This window comes from Taudactylus pleione, unplaced genomic scaffold (assembly GCF_031769625.1).
Source record: "Taudactylus pleione unplaced genomic scaffold, aTauple2 ptg001346l, whole genome shotgun sequence".
NCBI lineage: Eukaryota > Metazoa > Chordata > Amphibia > Anura > Myobatrachidae > Taudactylus > Taudactylus pleione.
The window spans coordinates 502,315-529,570 of NW_028285746.1; the positions used below are offsets into that span (position 1 = coordinate 502,315).

Genomic DNA, 27,256 nt, shown 5'->3' on the forward strand with positions numbered 1-27,256 from the left:
GTAATCACTTTTCTCAGTATTCTAAATTTTCTATTTACAGATGATAAGTTTTATTGATTTGCTGGTTGTGTATTACAGAAAGGACAGAGCCTGGGGAAAATAGATGACTGCTGCAGCCCCTAGGGCTCTGGTTGGGGATGCACATTAGTAACATTATTTTAGAAGGCGGTAGCATAGTTTTAAGATTTTTTTTTACAATTATTTAGCATTAGTTTGTTCCAACAACAAGAAACTTAGAAAACCCTATAGTAAAAGGTAACAGCAACAAGAGAAAATAACATAATAAACAATGCAGTACAATCTAAAATAAAAGGTGGTTTATAATTGGTCTGGCCAATATGAGAGTTTGTACATGTCCTCCTGCAGCCTGACTTATACACACTGAGTTATATACAGTCAGGTGCATAAATATTGGGACATTGACAGAATTTTCATATTTTGGCCTCTATTCACCACCACAATGGCTTTGAAATGAAACAAACAAGATGTTCTTTAATTGCAGACTTTCAGATTTAATTTGAGGGTAATTACATCCAAATCAGGTGAACGGTGTAGGAATTACAACGGTTTCTATATGTGCCTCCCACTTTTTAAGGGGCCAAAAGTAATGGGACAAACTAAACAATCCTAAATCTAACTTTCACTTTCTAATACTTTGTTGCAAATCCTTTGCAGGCAATTACAGCCTGATGTCTGGAACGCATAGACATCACCAGACGCTGGGCTTCATCCCTGGTGATGCTCTCTGCCAGGCCTCTACTGCAAATGTCTTCAGTTCCTGCTTGTTCTTGTGGCATTTTCCCTTCAGTTTTGTCTTCATCAAGTGAAATGCATGCTCAATCGGATTCAGGTCAGGGGATTGACTTGGCCATTGCATAACATTCCACTTTTTAGCCTTAAAAAACTCTTTGGTTGCTTTTGCAGTATGCTTCGGGTCATTGTCCATCTGCACTGTGAAGCACCGTCCAATGAGTTCTGAAGCATTTGACTGAATATGAGCATATAATATTGCCCGAAACACTTCAGAATTCATTGTGCTGCTTTTGTCAGCAGTCACATCATCAATAAATACAAGGGAACCAGTTCCATTGGCAGCCATACATGCCCACGCCATGACACTACCACCACCATGCTTCACTGATGAGGTGGTAAGTTGTGGATCATGAGCAGTTCCTTTCCTTCTCCATACTCTTCTCTTCCCATCACTCTGGTAGAAGTTGATCTTTGTCTCATCTGTCCATAGGATGTTGTTCCAGAACTGTAATGGCTATTTTAGATGTTGTTTGGCAAACTCTAATCTGGTCTTCTTGTTTTTGTGGCTCACCAATGGTTTACATCTTGTGGTGAACCCTCTATATTCACTCTTGTGAAGTCTTCTCTTGATTGTTGACTTTGACACATGTACACCTATCTCCTGGAGAGTGTTCTTGATTTGGCCAACTGTTGTGAAGGGGTTTTTCTTATCCAGGGAAATAATTCTTCTGTCATCCACCACAGTTGTTTTCCGTGGTCTTCCGGGTTTTTTGGTGTTGCTGAGCTCTCCGATGCGTTATTTCTTTTTAAGAATGTTCCAAACAGTTGACTTGGCCACACCTAATGTTTTTGCTATCTCTCTGATGGGTTTGTTTGGATTTTTCAGCCTAATGATGGCTTGCTTCACTGATAGTGACAGCTCTTTGGATCTCATATTGAGAGTCGACAGCAACTGTTTCCAAATGCAAATGTCACACCTAGAATCAACTCCAGACCTTTTACCGGCTTAGTTGATAATGAAATAACGAGGGAATAGCCCACACCTGTCCATGAAATAGCTTTTGAGTTAATAGTTACTTTTGGCCCCTTAAAAAGTGGGAGGCACATATAGAAACCGTTGTAATTCCTACACCGTTCACCTGATTTGGATGTAATTACCCTCAAATAAAATCTGAAAGTCTGCAGTTAAAGCACATCTTGTTTGTTTCATTTCAAAGCCATTGTGGTGGTGAATAGAGGCCCAAATCTGAAAATTCTGTCAAAGTCCCAATATTTATGCACCTCACTGTATCTAGGGGTCAATTTTGCATTTTTGTGCGATTTGGCATCTAGTTTGCAAATCAGAGATTTACTAAAATCCAAATCGATTAAAAATCGACCAAAAATCTGACTTAAAAAATGACATCTGTGCAGTCTTCTTAGGCTTAAATTCAATTCAATTCCTAAACCCATAACGAGCCCTGGACTTTTCAGGCTGGTCTGGTACAGGAAAATTGTGGGAAAAACTGGCGTGTAGTTCCCACTATTTTAATATAACCAGCAGGGCTGGTTTGAGGCATGTTCGACCCATGCGATCGAACAGGGGTGCCACCCCATAGAGGGCGCACCCCTCCCAGTCATTCCTGATTTCAGCAGGACAGTCCCGTTTTTCGGGCACTGCCCCGCTGTGCAGTGGTGCCGGCCCCTGGGAAAAAGAATGGATGCCTCACGCAGGGAGAGAGCTGGGGGCAGCCCAGCTACTGACGTAGTGCTGGGCTCGCCCCCAACCTGATGTTAAAAGGGACGCGTGCCATACAGACACGCCCCTTTTGAGCCGTGCGCGACGTTTGGGGCATCCTGGTCACTCGCTGCACAGGGCGCGACTCATGCTGGAGCCAGCCCTGATAACCAACACCGGGCTGGAACAGCCGGGGGGCTTACACTATAGCAAGGAGACACATAGCCATAATGTAAACCAAACCCAAAGTGGTCAGCCCAGGGCTAGAAATTCTTGGTAAGTGGGGGCCCCCCTAAAAATGGAGCCCCACTCCCAAGGATCAAACACTGTGTGTCTCCCTGCTATAGTGTAAGCCCCCTGGTTCATTCAACCAGGTGCTGGTTATTGAAAAACCGGAGTAACCCCACGCTGTCTTTTCCCCTTGATATTCCAATACCAGACTAGGCTGAAAGGTCCAGGGCTGGTTATGGATTAGGGGGGACCCCATGCCATTTTTTAAACTGTTTCTTTACTTGTAACCCTAAGAAGCCCGCACAGATCATAGTGATCTGTTCAGTGAATAATTTTTGGAGGGGTTTGCCGCCGTGTTTAAACTTCTATTCAAGAGTTCAAAACTGAAGGTTCAAAATCAAGGGCATTTAGAAGTGCAAAATCCGACTGACATCGATGTTGTGTTTCAATTGAAGTTGAACCCTGACAGGTGATAAATATATGGATTTTGCAGTCCGAAATGCTGTCGATGTGAGTCAGTTTTAAATTAATTTAAAATCGATGTAAAACTAATCTTTAGTAAGTTTACCCCCTAGTCCCAAGGTTCCCAATTGTGGTCCTCAAGGCACACCAAAGTTCTGGTTTTGGATATATCCATGGTTCTGCACAGGGGGTTAAATCAAACTGACTGAGGTTCTAATTAAGTCACCTGTGGTCAAGCATGGACTGTTAGGGTGCCTTGAGGACTGAGGGCCTGATTCAGAGCCGGATGCTCTGACAGAGCATCGCTCTGAATCAGGGCTGGTCTTTTATTTTATTAGAACGGCCTCCAGGCCGCTCGCATAGCTGTGGGTGACCACCCACAGCTATAGCGAGCGGCCAGGAAGATGGTCGAGATGGTCAAGACCATCGCGACCATTGGGCTTGCGACGAGACCCTTGTGGTAGGGTCTCGTTGATGCAAGCCCCAGAGAGATTTCGGCTCTAACAGAGCCGGAATCTCTCTACTGACAGTGGGGCCGGCCCCAAACGGTAGGCGTTCACATGGGAACGCCTCCATTTGGGCAGCCAACCCCCCGGCCCGCCCACCAAAGGGGGCGTGCTGTCACTCAACATGGACAGCACGCCCCCTTTGGTGCGAGACCCGGAGCGACGGTTTGCCCGTCGCTAACCGGGTCTCGCGCATGCGCACCACGGAGCCAGCTCCATCGTGTGCATGTGCTCTGGGCCACCATCGACCTGGTTGTGAGCGCTCAGCGCTTGCGACCGGGTCTGAATCATGCCCAGAGTTTGGAAAACCTCTGCCCTAGTCTCTGTCTACATTTTTAATGACCAAGGTCTCCAGGATGAGTGGTTTGTTTTTGCTGTTGTTGGATTCTACACACCATACAGCTGTATTAACAACTCTGTAATGTTCAAGTCAATGACAATAAACAGTGCTACCTAATTAGTTTAAAGGATTAATATAAAGTAGCAGGGTAACCCATTCATGTTAAAAATCATACATTCTCAATATGATATTTAAGATTTATCATTGCAGAGAGGAATAAAATATATTTTGGGGCATATCATTTAAACTGTTACAAAGTAATAGAACTGAAATTGTGACAATAAGTAAAGTAGCTTTATTGTATACTGCTTCTCAAAAATTAGTGAGATTGGCACTCATTATATGTCTAATGCATCTGCAGACCCCTGAAGAGGATGACTGTTGGAATGTTTCTTGCTGCCATGGCATTTGTGGTTGCTGCCATTGTACAGTCAGAGATTGATGTAAGTGATCATTGTTTCTAAGCAGGTCTGTAAGGAATGGCAAAGGGGATTGATGTACTGTACGTAAAATATAGCACCTTGGGTAACGTGGTTAATTGTGGCACAAATCTCCATTTTGCAGCAGCTGTTTCTTTTATGGGTCACACAATTTGTAATGTGGTAAAAGTTTGCCATTTTGAGGTGCAATATGTATTTATTTGGGACAATGTAGTATAATCTCAATAGTAAAGGGCAAAGGAAGAAGTTTTTATATACTTTAAATTAGGGATGTGTAGGCTCGGATAGGTTCGGATTTTCCCGCCAAGTTCAGATTTTTCCCGCCAAAAATCGGGTCTCAGAAATAGGCAAAACGTCATCTTTCATGGACAAACATCATCATTCCTGGACAAAAGTCTAGGAATGATGATGTTTGTCCATGAAAGATTAAATTTTGCCTCTTTCTGAGACCTGATTTTTGGCGGGAAAAATATGAACTTCGCGGGAAAATTCGAACCTATCCGAGCCTGCACATCCCTACTTTAAATCTAGAAAATTAAAATTTTTAATAATAAAACAGTGATAAATGGGTTAAAATGCCTCTACAATATAATATTATAACATTACTAATAAATATATTATGGTTACACAATGTGCTTGGTAACTCAGTGGAATATTAATTAATGTTTCCCTATTATCTTTAAAGTGAAGCTGATATTAATGTATTTATTTCATTGGGTTTATTTCCCATAATTCATACTTTTTATACTGTAGTTTATTTTATTTAAACACAAAAATACAAATATATTATGCCTACAGAGATTGAAAAAGGCACAAAACCAGCCAAGTGCAAATGTTCACCCTTTTAATGCATAGGGTTATTTATTATCAATATTGGAAGTGCAATAACCCATAGCACCTAATTAGCAGATACATTCTCGTTATATAGGCAGGCATTAGTAAGCAACTGTCAATATTTAGAAGTTTTTACTTTAATTGGTTGATATTGTTTTATATTATGATTATGATCCTCTACAATTACTTTAAAATCATTTTCTACTATGTTTTCATGGTTTCAACAGTGCATATCTACCACAGAGCCAAATTAACAACAGGGTGGCCAATGCAGTCGCCAAGGGACCCCTACGCATAGCTACATCACCGGAGTGCGGGCACTGTGGAATGTGTAAATTGGGGTTTTGTGTAGCATAATGTGCACTGGAAGCACTATAGTCTATTTAACACATTTGTGGTGCTTGGAGCATTTACACATTATACTTTTTAATGCCATTACCAAAATGACAAATTTATTGGAAGGGGCCCGCAAAAGATAGTTGCCCTGGAGCCCCCACAAACAGTAATCCAGTCCAGATCTAACAACAGTTTTGATTCACCAGAGACAATTAAATTTTTTCGCAATCTCTAAAGGGCATAATTAGCAGAAAAGGGCGTGTCATAATGGTAGCATTTGTGTGGTTTAGGGTGTAGCCTAATTTGTCCAGATTTTGCAGTTGGGAATGTTAGGAGGTGTGATAGTGGCCTGGGCTTCCATCAGGGGGGACTGCTGGGACTGGAGTCTCGGGCCCAGACAGAGAGTGTTGCCACCCACAGTCCCACTGCAATCCAGCTGCCCATCCACCGTCGATGATTCTCACCGCCGGCGCAGTGCAATTATTTTTTTTTTTGGAGACCCCGCTTGCTTGACACCAAGACGCATTACGTGAGGAGCAACAAGAAGAAGGTAATTGTGGTTGGGGCTTGAGACAAGAGTTCACAAAGCAGGGCTGGGCTGGAGAGACAGAGGGAGGTCTAGCTGGAGAGACAGAATGGTGGCTAGCTGCAGAGACAGAGGGCTGGCTGCAGAGACAGAAGGGAGGATGACTTGAGTGACAGAAGGGGGTCTGGCTAGAGAGACAGAAGGGGGCTGGCTGAAGAGACAGAAAAGGGGGCTGGCTAGGGAGAGAGAAGGGAGACTGGCTGAAGAGACAGAAAGGGGGCTAGCTTGAGAGACAGAAGAGGTGCTGGCTGGGAAAATAGAAGGGGGTGTGTCTGAAGAGACAGAAGTGGTGCTGGCTGGGCAAATAGAAGGGGGTGTGTCTGAAGAGACAGAAGGGGTGCTGGCTGGGGAGACAGAAAAGGTGCTGGCAGGAGTCACAGAAGGGAGTCTGGCTAAAGATAAATAAGGGGTGCTGGCTGGGGAGACAGAAGGGGTCTGGCTGAGAAGACAGACGGGGTGTTGGCTGGTGAGACAGAAGGGGGGCCAGCTGGGGAGACAGAAAAGGTGCTGGCAGGAGACACATAAGGGGGTCTGGCTAAAGACAAAGAATGGGTACGGGCTGGGGAGACAGAAGGGGTCTGGCTGAGAAGATAGAAGGGGGGCTGGCTGGTGAGACAGAAGGGGGGCCAGCTGGGGAGACAGAAGAGGGACTGGCTGGAACTAGAGAGGCACTGCAGGGCTGGAGTTGCAGAAACATGGGGGGGTTATTTTGTCAGACCTAAGCCCCACAATTTCTGATGGCAGCCCTGCGAGTGGCTGTACACATATACACAGATAAAGATGCTGCATATTAAATTAGAACTTTCTAGCGTACTACATTGTCTAAATAGCTGCATGTAACACACCCAGGCTCTACAGCACATACTTAGCAAATGAATTAGACTCTAAATTCTGGGGAATACCATTAAGAGCGGGGATTCAGTGGATAATAATCTATGGAACTGTGGAAATGCTAGGGGAAGGGATCAGCTGGATCTGAATGTTGGAGGGAGGGAATTTTACCCAGAAACAAATCAGGAGACTGGGGGACTCATTTTAAATACCAATAAGCCTATATTAAGGGCTGATATTAGCATTCATAAATATATATATGTATATAAGAAGATATTTAAGGTTAAATTATGCTGTGGCTGTGTTTTGTAATATGTATTTAGATTTGATCCTACTTCAAAATTAGAATTTGCAGTAACAAAATGTGATTAATGTGATGGTGGGGCAGACTATGTTTACATAATACTTTTTAAAGGATTATAACAGACAACAATAGTTTTCAAAACATGTTTTTTTTGCAAATGTTTTATGTGGGATCAATGCATAGTCCTTGGTTTGTAGTCATATGAAAATAAATGTATGCTTTTGATAAATGTGTCCTTTAAGGTTCCTTTTTGGATTTTTTTTCATTTATTTGGCATTTGCTAAAAACTTTATCAAAGGGCCCTATTGCTGTAGAAAATAGATGCTCTAAACCATGATAGGGATGCTCCCAATCAGGGCCGTCGAGAGCTCAGATGGGCATGGGAACCGGGGGGCTTGGCCAAATCCAGATGCAAAGGGGGCAGTTCCACGGGGGATCGTCCGCACATGTAACACTTCTCCTCTGTTTTACAGCGCAGTGGCACATCGGGCAGGGAGAGAGGAGACTGCTGCAGCTCAGCAGCAGCCTCACTGGGCCCTCCCCGGATTAGCACACAGCTGTGTGGGCTTGGCTGAGGAGGGAGGCAACTGTTGCTGAGCGGCAGCAGTCTTCTCTCTCCCTGCCGGATGTGCCACTGCACTGCTATACAGTGGCCAGCAGTAGTGGGTAGGGTAGAGGAGAAGTGTTACAGGCGGGGATGATCGCACTGATTGTCCCTCCCCCCCAGGATATGTCCCTGTCTCAATAGTGCTGCAATAGGGGACTATTTCACCCTCAGCAGATGATCCGTTCTCCTCCGACCAGCCTAGGTAAGTAGTACACGCTTCTTACCTCTCGGCGTCCCCCCTCCCAAGATACCCTAAGAATATGCTGACAATATCACTGGAACCACAAAGCAGTTATTGACTTAACTGAATGGACACAGGGCCTGAATCAGAGATTTTTGCAAATGCGTATTACAGAACATTATAGCGAAAATATGCTAATGTCTCTGTAAGCTTACCAGAACACAGGAACATCCACTGCTGCCTTCTTCCGACGATGTACAACAGCATAAACATCGGGAACATCGAAGTAGAGTGAAGTCTGATCTGCCTTAAACACTGCGTCTGGCTTGACACGCTGAGAGCACTCATGCTGCAAAGGAGATCACAATGACTGATTTATGTACGCCCATGAAATGGCATTTAAACGGTCAGACACACTTGCGCTTGCTTATCCACTCCCTATTACCTCTCCCAAACGCTGACTACCTGTCACTCACTTTGCAAGTAAATCCTCTGTGTGAGCGTGTGTGCAGTACAGCTTTCACGCATGCACAATAGCTAAAAATAGGCTCAATCTGCGTAACTATCGCCATTGCGTAACTATAGAAATCAGTTTTTGCCCCATCTCTCCTACTAGTATGTAACAGATTTGTCCCACTTACCTCTAACACCTTTCCCTCCATCCCTCTCTCCTGTAATACATTACCTCCAACCCTTCCCCTGACAATATTTTTAAAATTAAGATGGATGTGGTAACTGTAATGGAACCAGCAAATCACGTTGTTAGGCCTTGTCTTTGTGACACAGGTCCGCAATATGTGGCATCTTGTACAATGTATTATGGTTGTTAACATTCAGGATAAAGATTTATTTGTGGCTACAGATCTATTGTAATACAAAAGCTATATATATGTTAAGTGGTACCAGTAAATTACCCTCATTCAGCACTGTTAAAGGCGGACGTTAGGCCTGGCAATTGATTGTGTGTGTTCTGTGATGGGGTAAGGACTAATACCTGTGAATAAATGATAATAATAATAATAACCTCCATGTGGTATGCTTTAATCCTACTATACTATGATAATTATATGTTGTGATACTACTATGGCATAATACTACTATGCTGATGCTGTAACACTGCCTTGTTACTGCTGTGAAACACTACTGTGTTTAATAAAGTGAGTGCCAGTGTTTATTTCCCACTATTTAAAACTGTCCCTCTAACCCACTACAGCTGTTTTAACTTAATAAAAATACTATACACCATATTAAACAGACTATAATATTAAAACTAATATTTTACTCTATTACCAGAAAACTCTGCCAACATTTCCATCCAATAATGATATACAAGTCCAAGTCATAAATTTAGGAAGTGAAAATGTTAATATTTCTTATGGAAAACATGCACAACCTAATGAGCTTCCATATTTACAGGTACAGTATTGACATTTATATAATTTTTTTCAGATATAACTTTATTAATCAACTGGTTAATGTAAGAACATTGTTGTAAGCCATTCCAGAAGATAACACAAAGGTTTGGTGGTTCCAGCTTCCAGGCTCTGTACTGAATAAGCTTTTTGATTACGTGAAGTGGGGATGGAAGAAATGAATTCTATACGGGGAAACTATTCAATAACCTTTGATACAGACAGATCTTCTACTCTAATCACAAAGAAATATGCTGACACCTGACCATGATTTTTCCATTAATTAATCAATGCATTTAGGGTCTATAGGAAGCCCAGAGGATATAATATAAGGTCTACAGTTCAGTATGTTGCCTTGGGTCTCTGGGCCTGATTCAGAGCCGGACGCTCTGACCAGAGCGATCGCTCTGAATCAGGGCCATCCTACCTAAAAATGGAGCGGCCTCTTGGACGCTCGCATACCACCCACAGCTTATGCGAGCGTCCATGATGATGGTCGCGATGGTCAAGACCATCGTGACCATCGGGCTTGCGACTAGACCTTTGTGGTAGGGTCTCGTGGCCGCAAGCCCTGGAGTGATTTTGGCTCTATCAGAGCCAAAATCACTCCCACTGACATCACTAGTCATGTCAGTGGGGCCGGACCCAGACGGTAGGCGTTCCCATGGGAACGCCTCCGTCTGGCAGCCATGCCCCCGGCACGCCCACCAAAGGGGGCATGCTGTCACTCACCATTGACAGCACACCCCCTTTGGTGCGAGACCCGGAGCGACAGCTTGGCTGTCACTATGCGGGTCTCGCGCATGCGCATGACGGAGCTCCCTCCGTCATGCGCATTAGGGCACCATCAACCCGCTTGCGAGCGTCCTGCGCTCGCGAGCGGGTCTGAATTAGGTCCTCAGGACACTCTATTCTGCCATTGTCTCAGATCACATTGTCCTGCCACTGATTCAAAACTCCTTGTCCTGCCATTGACTCAGAACACCTTCTCCTGCCACTGTCTTGGGACACCCTGTCCTGCCACTGACTCAGAACACCCTGTCCTGCCACTGACTCAGAACACCCTGTCCTGCCACTGACTCAGAACACCTTGTCCTGCCATTGATTTGGAACTCCTTGTCTTGACACTCACTCAGAACACCTTGTCCTGCCACTTATTTGGAACACCTTGTCCTGCCCCTCACTTGGAACACCTTGTCCTGCCACTCACTCGGAACACCTTGTCCTGCCACTCACTCGGAACACTCTGTCCTGTCACTGACTCAGAACACCCTGTCCTGCCACTGACTCAGAACATTTTGTCCTACCACTGCCTCAAAACGGAATCAGTATGAAATACCGCCGGCCCTGTGGCCGACAGTTTGAATCCCGGCAGCGCCTGGCCGACAAAAGCAGAGTTCCCGGCAGCGGAAGCCCGACATCGCTGGAAATCCCGATCGTCCCTAAGGTAAGTAGCTACTAACCTAACCCCTTAACCCTCCTTAGGGGTGCCTAACCCTAACCTCCCCCACCAAGTGCCTAACCCTAATTCCCTCTCTAAGTGCCTAATCCTAACCGCCCCCTTCCCTGCTGCCTAAACCTAAGTCCCCGGGGGGGTGCCTAACCCTAAGTCCCCCCCAGGGGTGCCTAACCCTAACCCTCCCTCCCCCTAGCCTAACCCTCCCGGGGGGTTCCTAACCCTGAGTCCCCCCAAGGAGCCCTAAACCTAACCCTCCCCCCCTGCGGCTGTCCACTGGCGGCGCCCGGCATCCCTTCGATCGGGATGCCGGGCGCCGGTCTCCCGGCGTCGGGTAAATGACAGGCGTCTAGATCGCAATCGGGAAGCCGGCTGTCGGGATTAAGACAATCGGTTTTCCGATTGCAACCCCCTCAAAACACCTTGTCTTGCCAATCATTCGGAACACCCTTTCCTGCCACTGATTGCAGGATAATGGATGTCACACTCATTTTCTAAGTCTTATTAAACAACATTGCACAATCTATACATTGAAACATACCAAGTATGACTATATAGGTTTTGTAATCTGTTTTATTGTTGTTTAGGCAAGTGGCTATAAGACTCTTCCACCTAACAGTTACATAAATGTTACCTATGGAAATGAAACTAAAGAACTTTTTAATGATTTTGCTGGCAAGACTCGATACACATATATTGTAACAAATCAAGATAACTTGAGGACAGAATGGGTAAGTACATTGTAGAATGTATCTGTCAAGAATACAGTGTGCAGGCAGCCATATTGTGGACTAAAATTAGGAGCACATATACTGTGCCTCAGTATATATATATATATATATATATATATATTTATTCTCCTTAATGTTACTCTTGTTTAAGTTTTGCTTTATTTATAATTGTAGATTAATAGATCCTGGAATAATCAGACTGGGAATAATATATTATGAATGGAGCCCCTAAATGTGTAATTGTGCATATTTTTATGGTGCACAGGCCTCCATTGTGCAAATTCATAGATTCATAGTCCATTAGCGACCCAGTAAGTGTGTGTTCATTGCGCTTTTTAAGTTGAAATTCAAATACAGTATGTGTATTTTGTCACACGGAACTAAACGTTTTCACTAATCACAGTAGAATATCGTGGGCGCCTCCTTTACCCATTCATTTGCCAAGGAGTATTCAACATGCGGCCCCCCAACTGTTGTGAAACTATACATGTCGGCATGCCCTGCCATAGTTTTGCTATTAGGGAATACTAAAACTGTGGCAGGGCATGCTGGGATGTGCAGTTCAATAGCAGCTGGAGGGCGGCATGTTAAATACCTGATACACATTTCTATAATAAGATTCCTGACAGTAAGTAAACAGGAGAAGTAACCTTAAGTTTCACAAATATTTTCTGTTCACTGTTTATTATTTGCACCAAGATAGACCACAAGACATAGCTGACATTGATAGGAAAAGCAGGCATTTCTCCCACTACAGTGTTGCAGTGTTTTTGTGTGTTTCAAATGCCTTGTGCCTTCTTGCAAACTAGGGAAAGTTTAACGTTTATACATACATATTCTTTTTTTTTTCTCATTGTTTAGACATACTTTTGTAATTTTGTCAGATCATAAGTCCTTTCGCATTGTCATAATGCCTATTTCACAGTATATAAGAATGGCCCACACTATCCATTTGCCCTGGGTCCACTGCACTGCATCTCCAGTCACAGATGAAACCCTACAGTCATTTCTCAGTGTGTTGTGTAGGGTTTATATATGTATTAATGAAACACTAATTAGTATATTACTGTATATATGTGTGTCTTTACAACATAAGTAATTGGTATTAACAACTGCATTGTATTCTGTCCAGGCTGCAGATATAAGCAACAAACCAGACCAAGGAACCAATGCGATCAGGTATGGTACAATTTGGGGTTAGCGGATTGTCCTAGCTCATCTACAAATCTCAGGGTCCGGTATTTGTGTTCTGCAGGCAAAGTAATACAGTTGTGTATTTTGCCTGCTTGAAAAACAAAAAATAAAAATGTATAAATATATTGGCACACCTTGCACTGTCCTCTGTGTGCACATGGACCTCCTGTGTTTATCAATTAGCTTGGTCTAGTACTACTCTTATTGCAGAATACACTTTTACAAGTTAATTCTAGTCAATTTGCAAAAGTTGCATGTGTAATCTGGGCTGCCTTTGCCATACCGGCTATCTTGGCACATAACTAGAGTACCACTGTTTAAGATCAACACTGACATTTTTTTCACACTTTTGTAGAAATTCGCAATCTTTAATATTCAATTTGCAATTCACAAAAAAAATGCACCAATTTCTTGGTAGTGTATAACAGACAAGTTTAAATAGGCAATACATTTGCACTTTCCATTGTTAAGTGAAACTACCTCCCAAGAATGAGCTACCACGCAGCTCAAAGGAGTCAATGTACGTAAAAAGGGCTATGTAACAAAAATACTGTAAGAGATATTATGATAAAACAAATGAATCTCTTTTGGCTCATATGCAGAGGTCAGTCTGTATTGCCTGAAGAAATCTTTCAAAATGCATTTGCAGTACTTCTGTAAATATGTAAGTTTCACTAGTTTTATCACAATCACATAATACATATAATGTCATTATTGAAAGAAAAGACAATTTTTTAAATTCTTTATTTTAAATTTAAAGCAACATAACAAAGTATAATAAGTTGTCAAAGGGTGGTAAATACATTGGTGTTTGGTATAGAACACATACAAAATAACTGAACAAAAAATATTTTGAGTAGTTGGGTAAAATAAAAATTATAGTAAGTTTCTTGACTTAACGAAGACATGTTAAGAGAAAGCCAGTAGTGGTTGTGGGGGGGCAGGGAACTTTGTGGGTATTATAAAGCAATGTCTTACAAAAAGAAAGTTGGGTCCACATACTAAATGAATACAGTCGGGATGCCAGCTGTCAAAAGACCGTCAGCAGCATCCCGATGCTCAGTATCCTGACTGGGGCTCCGTGAGTATGGTAACCCTCCCACCTTCTCTTCCTAACCCTCTGTTCCTGCATCCTAATGGTAACCTTCCCCCCCTTCTTCCTAACCCTCCCTGTTAGTGCCTAAACCTAACCCTCCCCCCTTAGTACTGACCCTCCCTCCTTAGTGTATATCCCTAACCCCCCCACCCCCTCCAGTGGTGCCTAAGCCTAACCCTAACTCCTAACCCCCCCCCCGCTATACTTACGTTCGGGGTGCCGACTGTCAGAATTCCGGCCTCGGCATCTGAACTGGCATCAGGATTCTGGCGCCGGTGTTCTGTCCCAGGTCGGGATTCTGGCGCCCGGATTTCAACAGCCGGCATCCCGGCTGTAGGTGTAATAACTACATCCCGCTAGAACAGAAAGTCTGCCTGTTCTTGTATGGCCTCTGTGAGGATGGCTTATTGAAGAGATCCCATAAAATATTTTGAAAATTTGTAGGATTTATTATTGAGCTAATGGGTATTTTTCCATTGCAGTCAAGTGCCAGATTAAATGACCAATTGCAAGAATGGTGCAAAAGACCATTTTTACATCCTACCTAAACACTAGTAATATACATCACATTGTATAATGAACAACATATATATGACATTGTGAAGCACATTTTACTTTTCTAGAATGATTCTCTATGTAAGAAAATGCTTAAACATTTCTAAGAATTGTTACAAATAAGTTTTGCATTTTTCTAGGTTTGTTAATAATCTCAACGAAACGATAAATATGACAGTGGCCAACAATCATATTGGAGAAGTTCCGCCATTCAGCATTTCCAATTATACTATGGTAACTTTAGGAATGTAAGTGCTGTAGAGTATAAGTTTTATGTAATGACTGATATTCACATACACGTTACATTTTGTTTCTATTTTATTATATATAATAATGTCTTACAGTGCTAATGTGGGATAAGTAACAAGGAAAGGGAGTGAAATGCATCTGCTGCAGTCAGGGGCGGATCCAGAACAAACTGACAGGGGGCATCAAGATAGGGGAAGGTGTGTGGCAGGTGGTGTGTTGCCAGCGCCGAAGGCATGCACGTTCCTGGAAAAGTGGGTGTGTCCACATAGCAAGGGGCGTGGCCTCACAGGGAATGCGATACCCATAAGCCACGTCCTTGTTTTCATCACGCTGAGGGCATGGAATACATGCAATAACCAGGGACAAAACAATTTATGTCCTACCTGCTGTCTGGTGGTCTGAGCTCTGTTGGTAGTTGTCTAAGTCTTGTAAAGTTTCAGACCTGTCTGGAAAAGAGAGGGAATAAATACATGTGTTTAAAAGTGTCAAATAATTTAGATCCCTCCCCCTGAATCTGCAACTGTTAATATAAAGCATTAGAATGCATGGATCTCTCTCATTGCTCTCTCCCTGCCCATATCTATATTACTGCTCCCTCCATAGCCACCTCATTGCCCCCTCCCTCCATATCACTCTAATTGCCCCCTCCAATGTTGTCTCATTACCCTTGCTTATCTCTGATTGCCCCTTTCATAGCTGTCTCAACTAGTCCTACCTGCATATATCCCTGATTGCCCCTCCACAGCTGTCTCACTGCCAGTTCCTTCCAAATAATACTGAACCCTCAGCTCACTCATTGTCTCTCTTACTGCCCCCCTAACAGCACCCAGTGTCCACCTCAGACCACTCACTGTCCCTTTTATTGTCCACCACACAGCACTGCACCCTGCACTGACACCTTACAGCACTCCACTCCCCACCACACCACACAGCACCCCCAGCCCCTTTGCCAAACACCTCACAGCACCCCCTCGCCCCATCCAGTGTCCACCTCACAGCAGTTCCCACTCACTAGCACCCTGTGTGAGACATTTTTGAGCACCTCCATACAACTATATCCATAACTAATACTTTTACTATTTTTAGTATTGAAAAACAAACATTGGCTTCCACAGGGAAAAAAACAAACACGTTGCTCCTCACAGGAAAAAATAAAAACATATTTGCCCCCATAGGAAAAAAAAATTGCACCCACAGGAATAAAACACACATAGTACCCCCCACAGGAAACAAAATATAATACATTCCAGTCCACTCACAGATGACTGACCTAACCTGTCAGTAGCAGAAGCGGTGGACGGCACAGGTCTGGTGTTTGGCAGGGTCAGAGAGTCTTTGGATACAGGTCTGGTGGATGACAGGGAGAGTATGCGGAGATGGGTATGGTAAGTGACAGGCTGAGTGTGCGGGACAGGTCTGGTGACAGGGTAAGTGTGCAAGGACAGGTCTGGTAGTGTATGTTGTGCAGATGATGTGGGTGACAGGGTGAAAGTCAGTAGGCAGGTCTGGACACAGCACCCCTTCCCTTCTCCTACGCTTCAATGTTCTCCTCTCACAGCACTTCAATGCACTCTCCCCCTTCATCATATCACAGCACACACACCCACCTTCCTTCATTACTCACCACATCACAGCACCCTAATCCCTTCAATATTCACTTCACATCGCCACAGGCAGCCCCAGCAAGCTACTTACCTTCATACCAAAGCCCCTGCAGTATCGCTCACAACAGCCTGCCCTGACTTCACACTGCTGAGGAAGAGGGGAGCTAGGGGAGACAAAGCTGCTTGGCTGCTCCAATTGTGTTATAAGTGTAATAAATGTAGGGCTGCCCCCCCCCCCCTCCTGCAACTTCAGCCCTGCAGCCAGCCCCCCTCTCTGTCCCCAGCTCCAGCTGCCCCACTTCTGTGTCTCCATCCCCAGCAGTTCCCCTTCTGTGTCCCCAATGCCAGCAGCCCCCATTCTGTGTCCCCAGCCAGGCCTCCTTCTGTGTCCTCAGCTCCAGCAGTCCCCTTGTTTCCACCCCCAGCAGCTCCCCTTGTGTTCAGAGCCAGCACCAGCAGCTCCCCTTGTGTCTCCATCCCCAGCAGCCCCCCTTTTGTGTCCCCAGACAGTCCCAGCAGCCCCCCTTCTGTCCCCAGGAGCAACCCTTCGAAGTCTGCAGCAACCCCTTTTGTGTCCAGAGCCAGCCCCAGCAGCACCCCTTCTATGTCCCCAGCCCACTTCTGTGTCCAGAGTTAGCCCAAGTAGCCTCCCTTCTATATGCCCAGCCAGCTCTCCTTTAGTTTCCCCAGCAGCCCCAGCCACACACCTTCTTTGTCCCCAGCCAGCCCTTCTTCTGTGTCCCCTGCCCCAGCAACCCCCCTTCTGTGTCCAGAGCCAGCCCCAGCAGCGTCCCCCTCTGTATCCAGAGCCGGCCCCAGCAGCCCTCCTTCTATGTCCCCACTCCCCAGCAGCCCCTTCTATGTCCCCACTCTCCAGCCAGCCCTAGCCTTTTATGTCCCCACTCCCCAGTAGCCCCTTCCTATGTCCCCACTATCCAGCCATCCCCAGCCTTTTAGGTCCCCACTCCCCAGCAGCCCCCTTCTATATCCCCACTCCCAAGCCAGCCCCCTTCTGTCCCCACTCCCCAGCCAGCCCCCTTCTATGTCCCCACTCCTCAGCCTTTGATGTCCCCACTCCTCAGCAGCCCTCCTTCTGTTCCCTATATCCTAGCAGGCCCAGCCTTTTATGTCTCCACTCCCCAGCCAACCCCAACATCCCCTTCCATGTCCCCACTCCCCAGCAGCCCCCTTCTACCAGCGCAGGCAGGTGCCCACATCATCAATCAGAGTAGCTGTATGGCTCCTAAACGACAGGGGGGGGGCACATGCCTGTGTGTCCCCCCTTTGGATCCACCACTGGCTGCAGTATATATTGGGCCTGATACTGAGTTACACATATTTTTCCAATGCAGACACATCATGAGACCTTTAGCACATCACGTGCTGCATACGCATCTTATAGTTCTTATGATCAATTCAGTTACATGTCACTTTCAGCTGAATGGGTGTTACTGGTTAGCAATGGGGCAGTAACAGGGCAATTGCAGCAGAACAAATCTGCTGTTGGCATGTACACAGTTACCTCCTAATTTGAGCTGTGTGAATGCAAAGATCCATCCTATTTCAGTTGGATCTCCTGCACCAAAGATGGGACTGGTACAAATGTTGATGATGATGACAGCTGCTCTCATGAGTAGAGGGTTGAGGACATTGTGGTCTCATAGATGGATCCAACTCAGAATACCAGCAGATGTGTGCATGGGAGTTCCGATCGTAGAAAATGGACAGAATTGCAACCTCATTATGTGCTACAAAGAATCAGGACCATTGTTGTTATTACGTTAGTAAATATAGTCAATGACCAGTGATGGGAAATAGATTCCACAAAATAGGACTTTCATTAGTTAGAAATGTTTGAATACGTAACTGAGAATTTCCGACTCATTCTCCTCTAAAACAGTTTTTTAGCATTTAATATGAAATTACAATCATGCTGATCTTTGCACAAATAGTATTTTGTCTGCTCTTTTGATGTACTGTAGATCAAGGGAAAGTCTCCTTTTGCCTGTCGTGGATGCATCCGTTGTACTGTATCAGATTACCTATGGTCTGAGCTCCCTGCGGCCGTGCCCGTGCCCCCCCCCCCTTCCAGCAGAGTTGGAATTAGACCTGACGGGGCCCTAGGCAAGATACTGGTTTGGGGCCCCCCTCCAATAAACAATCCTGTGCATATATTATAGTAGGTGTCACTGGAGCAAGATACACACATCATATTATATTCTCACATCATATATATATATATATATATATATATACCCACACACGCACACACACAGTTATATACATGGGAGAGGGGGACAAAGAGGGAGACAGGAGGAAAGGGGGGAAATAGGGAGATACGGGAAGAAAGGGGGACGAATAGAGGTGGATGGGAGGAAAGGGGGACGGACAGAGGGAAATAGGAGGAAATGGGGACGGACAGAGGGGACGGGAGGAAAGAGAGGAAGAACATGATGAGACAGAAGAAAAAAGGGAATAACAGGGAGAAAACTGAAAGTGGAGGATCAGACAAGAAACTAAATACCTACATAAAAGCTAGTGAATATACAAATAGTATTTGAATATTTTTTTCCGTTAAACTTACCCAGAGTGCCATCTTTCTATCTGTGCTGGGTCCTGTAGTCTTCATAAGTAGAAGACCATTGTTCACAGTAATCACCTCATGGAGCCCAGTTGGGGGGGAAATCAGTCAGGGAAGGGCAGGGGGGGTTACACTGACCATAGCAGCGTAGTGTAAGGGAGGCTGATTGGATGGGGCTGCCAGGATCAGCGCATGCTACCTGGGGTAGATGGCCACACTGCGAGGGGGGGAAGACTGCCGGGGGGGAAGCTGCTATTGATGTGACTATGGGGGGCACTACTTACTGTCCATAGCTATGGGGGAAGTTGGTTGGACTGGGCTGCCTAGGTCCGCGCTTGCTGCCAGAGGGAGCTGGCTAGACTGCGGGGTGGAGGTGCTATCACTGTGACTGGGGGGGTTACTGGCCATAGCCTGGGGGGGGGAGCTACAGCAGCGCAGGCGACAGGGGAGGTTGGTTGGAGGGGGCTGTCTAGATAAGCACATGCTGTGGGTAGGAGGCTGGCATTACACTGCTGGGGAGGGGTTGGAGGAGACTGGCTGCACTCGCTGTAACTGCAGTAGCTCACACTGCACACATCACAGGAGTGGAGCTGATTGAGGTGGGCAGCTGGAAAAGGAACATTGCTGCTGCTATATTGCCTGTGTGTCTAGCAGCAACACAGTGCTGCAGGATTTTGGGGGGCCCGATCACGGGCCCCTTGGGACCCAACGGGCCCTAGGCGGTCGCCTAGATTGCCTAATGGTAAATCCGGCCCTGCATCCCGGGCTACACCATAGCAGTGATGGGCGATCCTCAGGAATGCCCACCCCCTGCTATTGATTGTTCTGCAAGAAGTAGTTTAGATAACAAAGTGGAGGCTGCTCAAATCAATTTGGCAATACTCTTCAGGTGCATGCTCATACTAAACAAAAAGAAAAACAGGAAAGTGGGGTGTCCCCCAGCACACTAAATTGTACCTGCAACAATACTTGAAAACTACAGTATATGGTAATAGAAATTCAGATATATTTGTTGCATGCATTTGCAAGTACATGGTAAGCCACCAGGCAAACTGCACAGCTTCACTGATAACTGTTGGTCCTTACATTGCTTGATAACAGTACCCACTATAGGTGTCTATTGTAAGGCCTCATGATAAAGGCACATACAGAAATACATCCAAATTGAAAGCCAGCTTATCTGGGAGTCACCCCTGGGACCTCCAATTAGCACTATAAGAACCAGCATGCCCTCCAAATGCTGGTTCCAACTATGACTTTCAAAGTAGTAATTAGGAGCATAGCTGTGTTATCAGGGACATTTCTAGAGAGGAGGGGGCCCGTGTGCAGTATCCGTCACAGGCCCCCTCCTCTCCGTGAGCGGTGCGCAGCCAGTGCCGCACTTATAGAGACTGGGCACTAGAGTGTGTCCAGAGTCTATAGCGCATGCGCAGGTCACCGGGACACTGGCCACGGTGACCATTTTCCCTGTACTGTGCATGCGCAAATGATGGGAAAATGGCCACGGTGGGCATTTTCCAGACGTTTTTTACAGCACTGACACCGGCGCCGACATGAGACTCCGGAGAGGTAAGTATAATATGGGTGCAGGGTGTGCGGTGCGGGCTCCCCCTGGACCCAGGGGCCCGTGTGCCCCGCACACCCTGCACCCATTTTAAATATGCCCCTGTGTGTTATGTATGCATCTGAAAAGTTTACATGTGAATTTGAGACCACCTTTGTAAAGAGGTTTACAAAGCAGGACATGCAACGGATCCTTAGGCGGTGTAATACTAATTCTACTTATAAAGGCCAGGACCATATCCCACAATTCCAAGATGTGCAGGCATCATATTCATTAGAAGGTAACTTTGTGCCCGCATTGCCGCCAACAAAGGTCAGACGGCAGTGGATATAAGTAATGTAGTTTTGTAGGGACCATGATTCAGTATAATTTAATTAACAAATCTGCATAGATGTTAAAAATATACTGAATTGGGATTAAACAACTATTATCTACATAATTTGTTAATACATTTTATTTATTTTTTTAATTTGGGGACATTTTTGGAAATTATCCAGTTAAGTAGACATTTTTAGTTACAAGAACAAATCTATAGTCTATGTATGAACCATCCGAATACCAGTTTATGTTTTAGACAGGAAGTATAAAATTATTTGTGTTATGTCCAGTATTTATAATGGACATGACTGCACTATGCATAACACCCTATGCAGAGATTGTTAAGCTGGGTACACACACACCATATAACGGTGCAACCCAGCGATGCGGCGACCAATGTAAAGATATATCATGTGCCATACACACTGCACAATCCGCTGTATGACGGCGTGATGTATCGTTACATGCAGCATGTAACCATAGCACGTTGTTCATTGCATCATCCTATCAGCCATGCAGTACAGTAGATGGGAAGATCACGATGGCCGGAAACAATGGACTGGGTGTTCACACTATACAATGTGTACGCTATATATCGTTTCGATCTGCATCGAAATGATATATCGTACAATACAGAAAGTGTATACCCAGCTTTAGCATTTTAAATAACCACCTGTTTTTTTATCCATTTTTTTTATATAGAAAACTAATAAAAGGTATTACTGAGAGTGAGAAGAGCTGTTCTGAACAGTCAATAAGATTTGGTTTTGGAAGCTCTTACACCATAATCATTAACGAGGTTAGTAGCTTACATCTCTAAATAAAGTCACTTCAGACTGGCTATACTATGAATTATTTTATTTATTTGCGTACATAATATAGTGTTTCACTAATGTCACTCATTGCTAGTAAACTGAAAGGCTGCATTCTTAAAAACAGTGGTTTAAAAACCAAAATAGCTACTTCCATTTTATGTAGATGACAGCTCCCCTTAAAGGGCAAATAAAGCTAACATTAGACATTAATATATATATATGATTATGTATTACTAAGCAGCGTGATATATTACCTCAAGTTATTGTGTAGATCAAATTCTCTTTCACCCCTCTATAGCAAGCTAAAAGAGAACTTATACCCCAGTGGTGCTGGATATAGAGTGTAAGGGAATGGAAAATTGAAAGGATAGCCCAATAGCAGCAGTTGATACGGAGGGTGGTGGCCTCCAAAAATAAGTAAAGTGCCCAATCCAAAAAGAGCGATAACTGCTTAAGGGGTATCAGTACATCTAATGCAAATCAAACAAGGTTGTGGATCTTATGTAAAACTCATTAACTCTAATGTATATTTAATAAATGAAAAAGTACATCAAGGTACATACATTTTAAAAAATGTCACTCATAAGACGTAACACAATGTAAAAACACATGACTATTCCGTGGTGCAAACATCACAGATTTATCTAAAATACAATTGCAAGTGTTGGGAATACAAAATTGTTAACCATTCATTGAGCCACTGACTTAGGTAACTCAATTGAGTTGATTCTCAAAACAAACAGTCAAATGACTACTAGGGTGACTTATGTCTACACACTAGACGATTTTGTTAACGTATCAGAGCGACAAATTATTAAAAACGTCCAGTGTGTATGCACTATATCGTGCATTGCGCACTCCCGTTTGGTCATCAGCTGCATCGCCTGATCTTTTGTACATGCAGTCCAATCAGGTGATATGGCTTACGATTCCATGCAGCGTTATGCGTCGGGGGCTGGCATATCGTGTACCGGATCGCCCAGTGTGTATGGACCGCCTGATATGTTAGCCCGTCGGCAGGGGGGCCGTGTGTCACATCGCTGGGTACACACGTCATTTAGTGTGTACCCAGCTTTACTTTGCAGAAACACACAGTTGGTTGATTCACTCAGCTTTTGTTTGGCCCAAAAACATACACCGAAATGCCAAAAACTGCAGTAAAACCAAACACGGTAACTCGTGCATATATGTGGTATCAATAAAAATATTGTACATCACAAAATAAAAGGGAATATTTTTTTGCAGTTAAAATGGTTCCATGAAAATAGCTAAGAGGAGAATAGCAAAGAACATTTCCAAAAAATAAATGTTTTCATTTACTTTCACGTCTATAAATCAAACATGGGCAGTATGAAAATACATTCAATTAAGAGACTTCCTAAAGTATGATTTTGTCATGGTCCACTCAAAATGGAAGGTTTAAAAATAATTGGAGATTTAAACTTCTAGAAAAACTTTTATAAAAGGAATGGTGACAGACAAGACTATGGCCCTGATTCAGAGGCGCTCTCTATTTGGGAGCGCTCGCTCTGAATAAGGGCGGGCCGTTTTTTTTTTCCACCAGCCTCCAGGCCGCTCGCTAAGCTGTGGGCGACCACCAACAGCTTTAGCGGGCGGCCTGGCGATGGTTGCGACAATCGGGCTTGCGACGAGACCCTTGTGGTAGGGTCTCGTCCACTGCAAGCCCCAGTGAACTTCTTGCTCTAATAGAGCAGGAAGTTCATTACTGACATCACTGGTGATGTCAGTAGGGCCAACCACAAACGGCAGGCGTTCCTTCAGGAACGCCTCCGTTTGTCCAGCCACTCCCCCGGAGCGCCTACAAAACGGGGCGAGCTGTCAATTACAATCGACAGCCGCCCCGTCTTGTAGTGAGTCCCGCAGTGAGTAAACATTCACTCGCTATGGGGCTCGTGCACGTGCAGTGCACACGCCGCGCATGCGCACTGCCCGGCCGTCGACCCGCTTGCGAGCTCTATGCGCTCGCAAGCGGGTCTGAATCAGGCCCCATATCCAAACTGGCCAGCCAATATACTAATATCCAAACTGGCAGTCTATATACTCACTCAAACTGAAATATGCCCTATTTTACAACCCTCAGTGAGCAACTTATAATTTCTGTTCTGTTATAGTGAAATAATAAGAGATATGGTAAGAACTTACCCTTGTTATCTCTATTTCTACGAAGTCCATCGGGTTCCACAGGATACCTTGGGGTATAAGTGATGGCGGCAGACATCCGGGCACCACAGAGTTAAAAATTCTCCATCCTCCCAGGATGCACTAGGGTCCCTCTCCTATACCCCGCCCCCGAGCCTCAGGTACTCAGTTACGTCACAAGCCATAGGCCGGAGGAGGAGAAAAGAGAGAGAAGAAAGTCTGGAACACACAAGAAATCACATTCTCACCAGAGGGAGACGGAAAAACCGGTGATCAGAGCAAAGCCCATCTGCAGTACAGGTGCGACAGGGCGGGAGTCCTATGGAACCCTATGGACTTTGTAGAAATAGAGATAACAAGGGTAAGTTCTTACCATATCTCTTATTTTCTACTTCAGGGTCCATAGGGTATCCACAGGATACCTTGGGGATGTCCCAAAGCAGTATTTCTTTTCCTGTGCTGAAAGGAGAATCCGTCGCCCGAAGGAAGCATCCTGAGAGGCGTAGGTATCAAATGCATAATACCGTACAAACGTATGGACAGATGACCACATGGCTGCCTTGCAAAGCTGAACCGCTGAGGCGCCACGTCGAGTTGGCCACGAAGGACCCACAGACCTAGTGGAATGAGCCTTAACAGAAGATGGAACAGGAAGGCCTTCATGAACATAAGCTTCAGAAATAGCCAGGTTAATGTTTGTTTAGTGGCAGGCCAACCTTTCTTGTGGAAGCCATAAAGGACAAACAAAGAGTCTAGTGTGGTCAATATAAATTTTTAAAGCCCGCACCACATCCAAGGTGGCCTCACCAGCCGAAAGGTCCGGTGAATTAAAGGACGGTACAATAATTTCCTCGTTGATATGGAAACTAGATACCACCTTCGGAAGAAAACCAGGACGAGTGCGACGCACAGCCCTGTTTCTATGAAAAATTAGAAATGGAGGCCTACATGAGAGAGCCCCCAATTCTGTGACCCTTCTGGCCGAAGCAATGACCAGAAGGAATAGTCTTAATGGTTAGCCATTTCAAATTCACTGAGCCCAGAGGTTCAAATGGCGGCCCCTGAAGAGCCCTTAAGACCACAGCCCGGTCCCAAGGCGCCACAGGTGGAACAAAGGGAGGCTGAATGTGTAGCACCCCTTGTATAAAGGTGCGGACATCAGGAAGCATAGCAATCCTACGATGAAACCACACTGATAGGGCAGATACCTGCACCTTCAGAGAAGCAAGGCGAAGACCCTGATCTAAGCCCGCCTGTGGGAAAGCCAGTACCCTGGACAATCTGAACACCTGAGGAGCATAACCTCTAGGGCGACACCACTAAAAGAAAGCACGCCATACTCGATGGTAGATGCTGGCAGATGAAGGTTTCTGAGCTCATATCATGGTGTTGACCACCGAGCCAGAAAAACCTCTGGACCTCAAGAGGGCAGTCTCAATAGCCATGCCATCAAAGACAGCCGACCCAGGTCCGGATGAAGACAAGGACCCTGAGATAGCAGGTCCTGACGTTGAGGCAACAACATCGGAGTGAGGGACTCCGAAGGTCCGAGTACCAGTGCCATCTGGGCCACGCTGGAGCAATCAGTAGGAGCGTGCAGCCTTCTTGCTTGAATTTCCATACCACTCAAGGAAGGGAGAACGGAGGGAAGAGGTACGCATTCTGGAAGGTCCACCTGACCGGCAGGGCGTCCACTAGACAAGACTTTGCATCTCTTGTTCTTGACCTGAACACCGGCAGATTGTTGTTGTGTCGGGAGGCCATGAGATCTATCTCTGGAAGGCCCCACCTGTTCACCAGTGGCTGAAACACCTCCTGGTGAAGAGACCACTCTCCTGGATGCACGTCTTGATGGCTGAGAAAGTCTGCTTCCCGGTTGAGGACTCCTGGTATGAACACTGACGATATTGCGGTGAGATGTCTTTCCGCCCAGACTAGAATGCGGGACACCTCTGTCAGAGCCGCCTGACTGCGGGTCCCTCCTTGGCGGTTTATGTAAGCCACCGTGGTGGCATTGTCTGACTGTACCTGCATGGGTCTTCCTTGCAGGACCTGTCTTGCTTGCTGGAGAGCCTTGAACACTGCCCACAGTTTCAATATGTTTATTGGAAGCGCAGCTTCTACTAGTGTCCACCTTCTTTGGAAGAAGTGTGGACCAATCACCGCTCCCCAGCCTCGGAGACTGGCATCCATCGTCAGAAGGACCCAGTCTGCAATCCAAAAGGTGAGCAGTCTATAGCCACCAGGCCAGAGACAGCCGTACCTCCGGGGAAAGCACCATAATCTGTGTCTTTATCCGTTGGGGCAACCCATTCCATCTGGAGAGGATCAGCCTCTGCAGAGGTCTCGAGTGGAACTGGGCAAACTCCACCATGTCGAACATTGACACCATGGATCCCAGTAACCTCATCGCCGAGTGAATAGACACCCGGCGACTCCGCAGGCAAAAGCGTACTTTTGCCTGTAACGCAGAGATCTTTTCCTCTGTCACAAAGATCCTCTGATGTTGGGAATCCAACAGAGCTCCTAGATGGAACATCCTCTGCGATGGTACCAGGCAGGACTTCTTCCAATTTATCACCCAGCCGTGAGTCTGCAATACCGAGACTGTCAGTTGCAGATGGCGCTGAAGTATCTCTGTAGACTCCGCCAACAACAGGAGATCGTCCAGATAGGGTAATAGGCGAACCCCCTGCATCCGCAGGTGAGCTGCCATGACTGCCATAACTTTGGTGAACACACGAGGCGCTGTGGCCAGACCAAAGGGCAGGGCCTGAAACTGGAAGTGGTCCTCGACCACTGCAAACCTGAGGAAGCGCTGGTGCGCTGAGATAATAGAGATATGCAGGTAAGCGTCCTGAATATCTAGCGGCACCATGAAATCCCCAGGCTCCATCGCTAAAATGATGGTATGCAGAGTCTCCATCCTGAACCGAGGACCCTCAAAAACTTGTTGAGAGATATGAGGTTGAGGATTGGCCGGTAGGACCCATTGGGTTTCTGTACCAGAAAAAGATTGGAGTAATACCCCAATCCCCTCTGAGACAAAGGAACTGGCACTATGACCCCAGCCTGGAGCATAGAGCGCAATGCCTTCTTGAATTCCCCGGCCTTGTCCTGATTGGACTGAAGACCCGTGGTGAAAAAACGGCTGAGAGGCCTCCTGCGGAAGGAGAGGGCATACCCTTGAGAAACCACTTCTCTTACCCACATGTCTGAAGTGGTCAGACACCAGTTTTGGGCGAATTGCAGAAGCCGGCCTCTCACTTTGGGGTCCCGTAAAGAGAGGCCCGTCCCGTCAGGCTGAAGGTTTGTCATCGGACTTGGGAGTAGGACGTCTGGTACTCCAAGCCTGCTTCTTAGGCTTTGTAGGTTTCTTGGCGGCAGTCCTCC

At 45.6% G+C, this 27,256-nt stretch overlaps 1 protein-coding gene across 1 annotated transcript in view; it reads left to right on the forward strand.

The window, feature by feature from the left end:
• The window catches only part of LOC148443035 (solute carrier family 15 member 1-like), a 79,781-nt gene that overhangs the window by 46,863 nt on the left and 5,662 nt on the right, over positions 1 to 27,256 (forward strand). The window contains exons 18-23 of the mRNA XM_088463340.1: positions 4,371 to 4,452; positions 9,422 to 9,544; positions 11,584 to 11,727; positions 12,860 to 12,906; positions 14,713 to 14,820; positions 21,591 to 21,687. Of these exons, the coding sequence (XP_088319466.1) occupies positions 4,371 to 4,452; positions 9,422 to 9,544; positions 11,584 to 11,727; positions 12,860 to 12,906; positions 14,713 to 14,820; positions 21,591 to 21,687 (601 nt within the window). The remainder of the gene's footprint in view (positions 1 to 4,370; positions 4,453 to 9,421; positions 9,545 to 11,583; positions 11,728 to 12,859; positions 12,907 to 14,712; positions 14,821 to 21,590; positions 21,688 to 27,256) is intronic.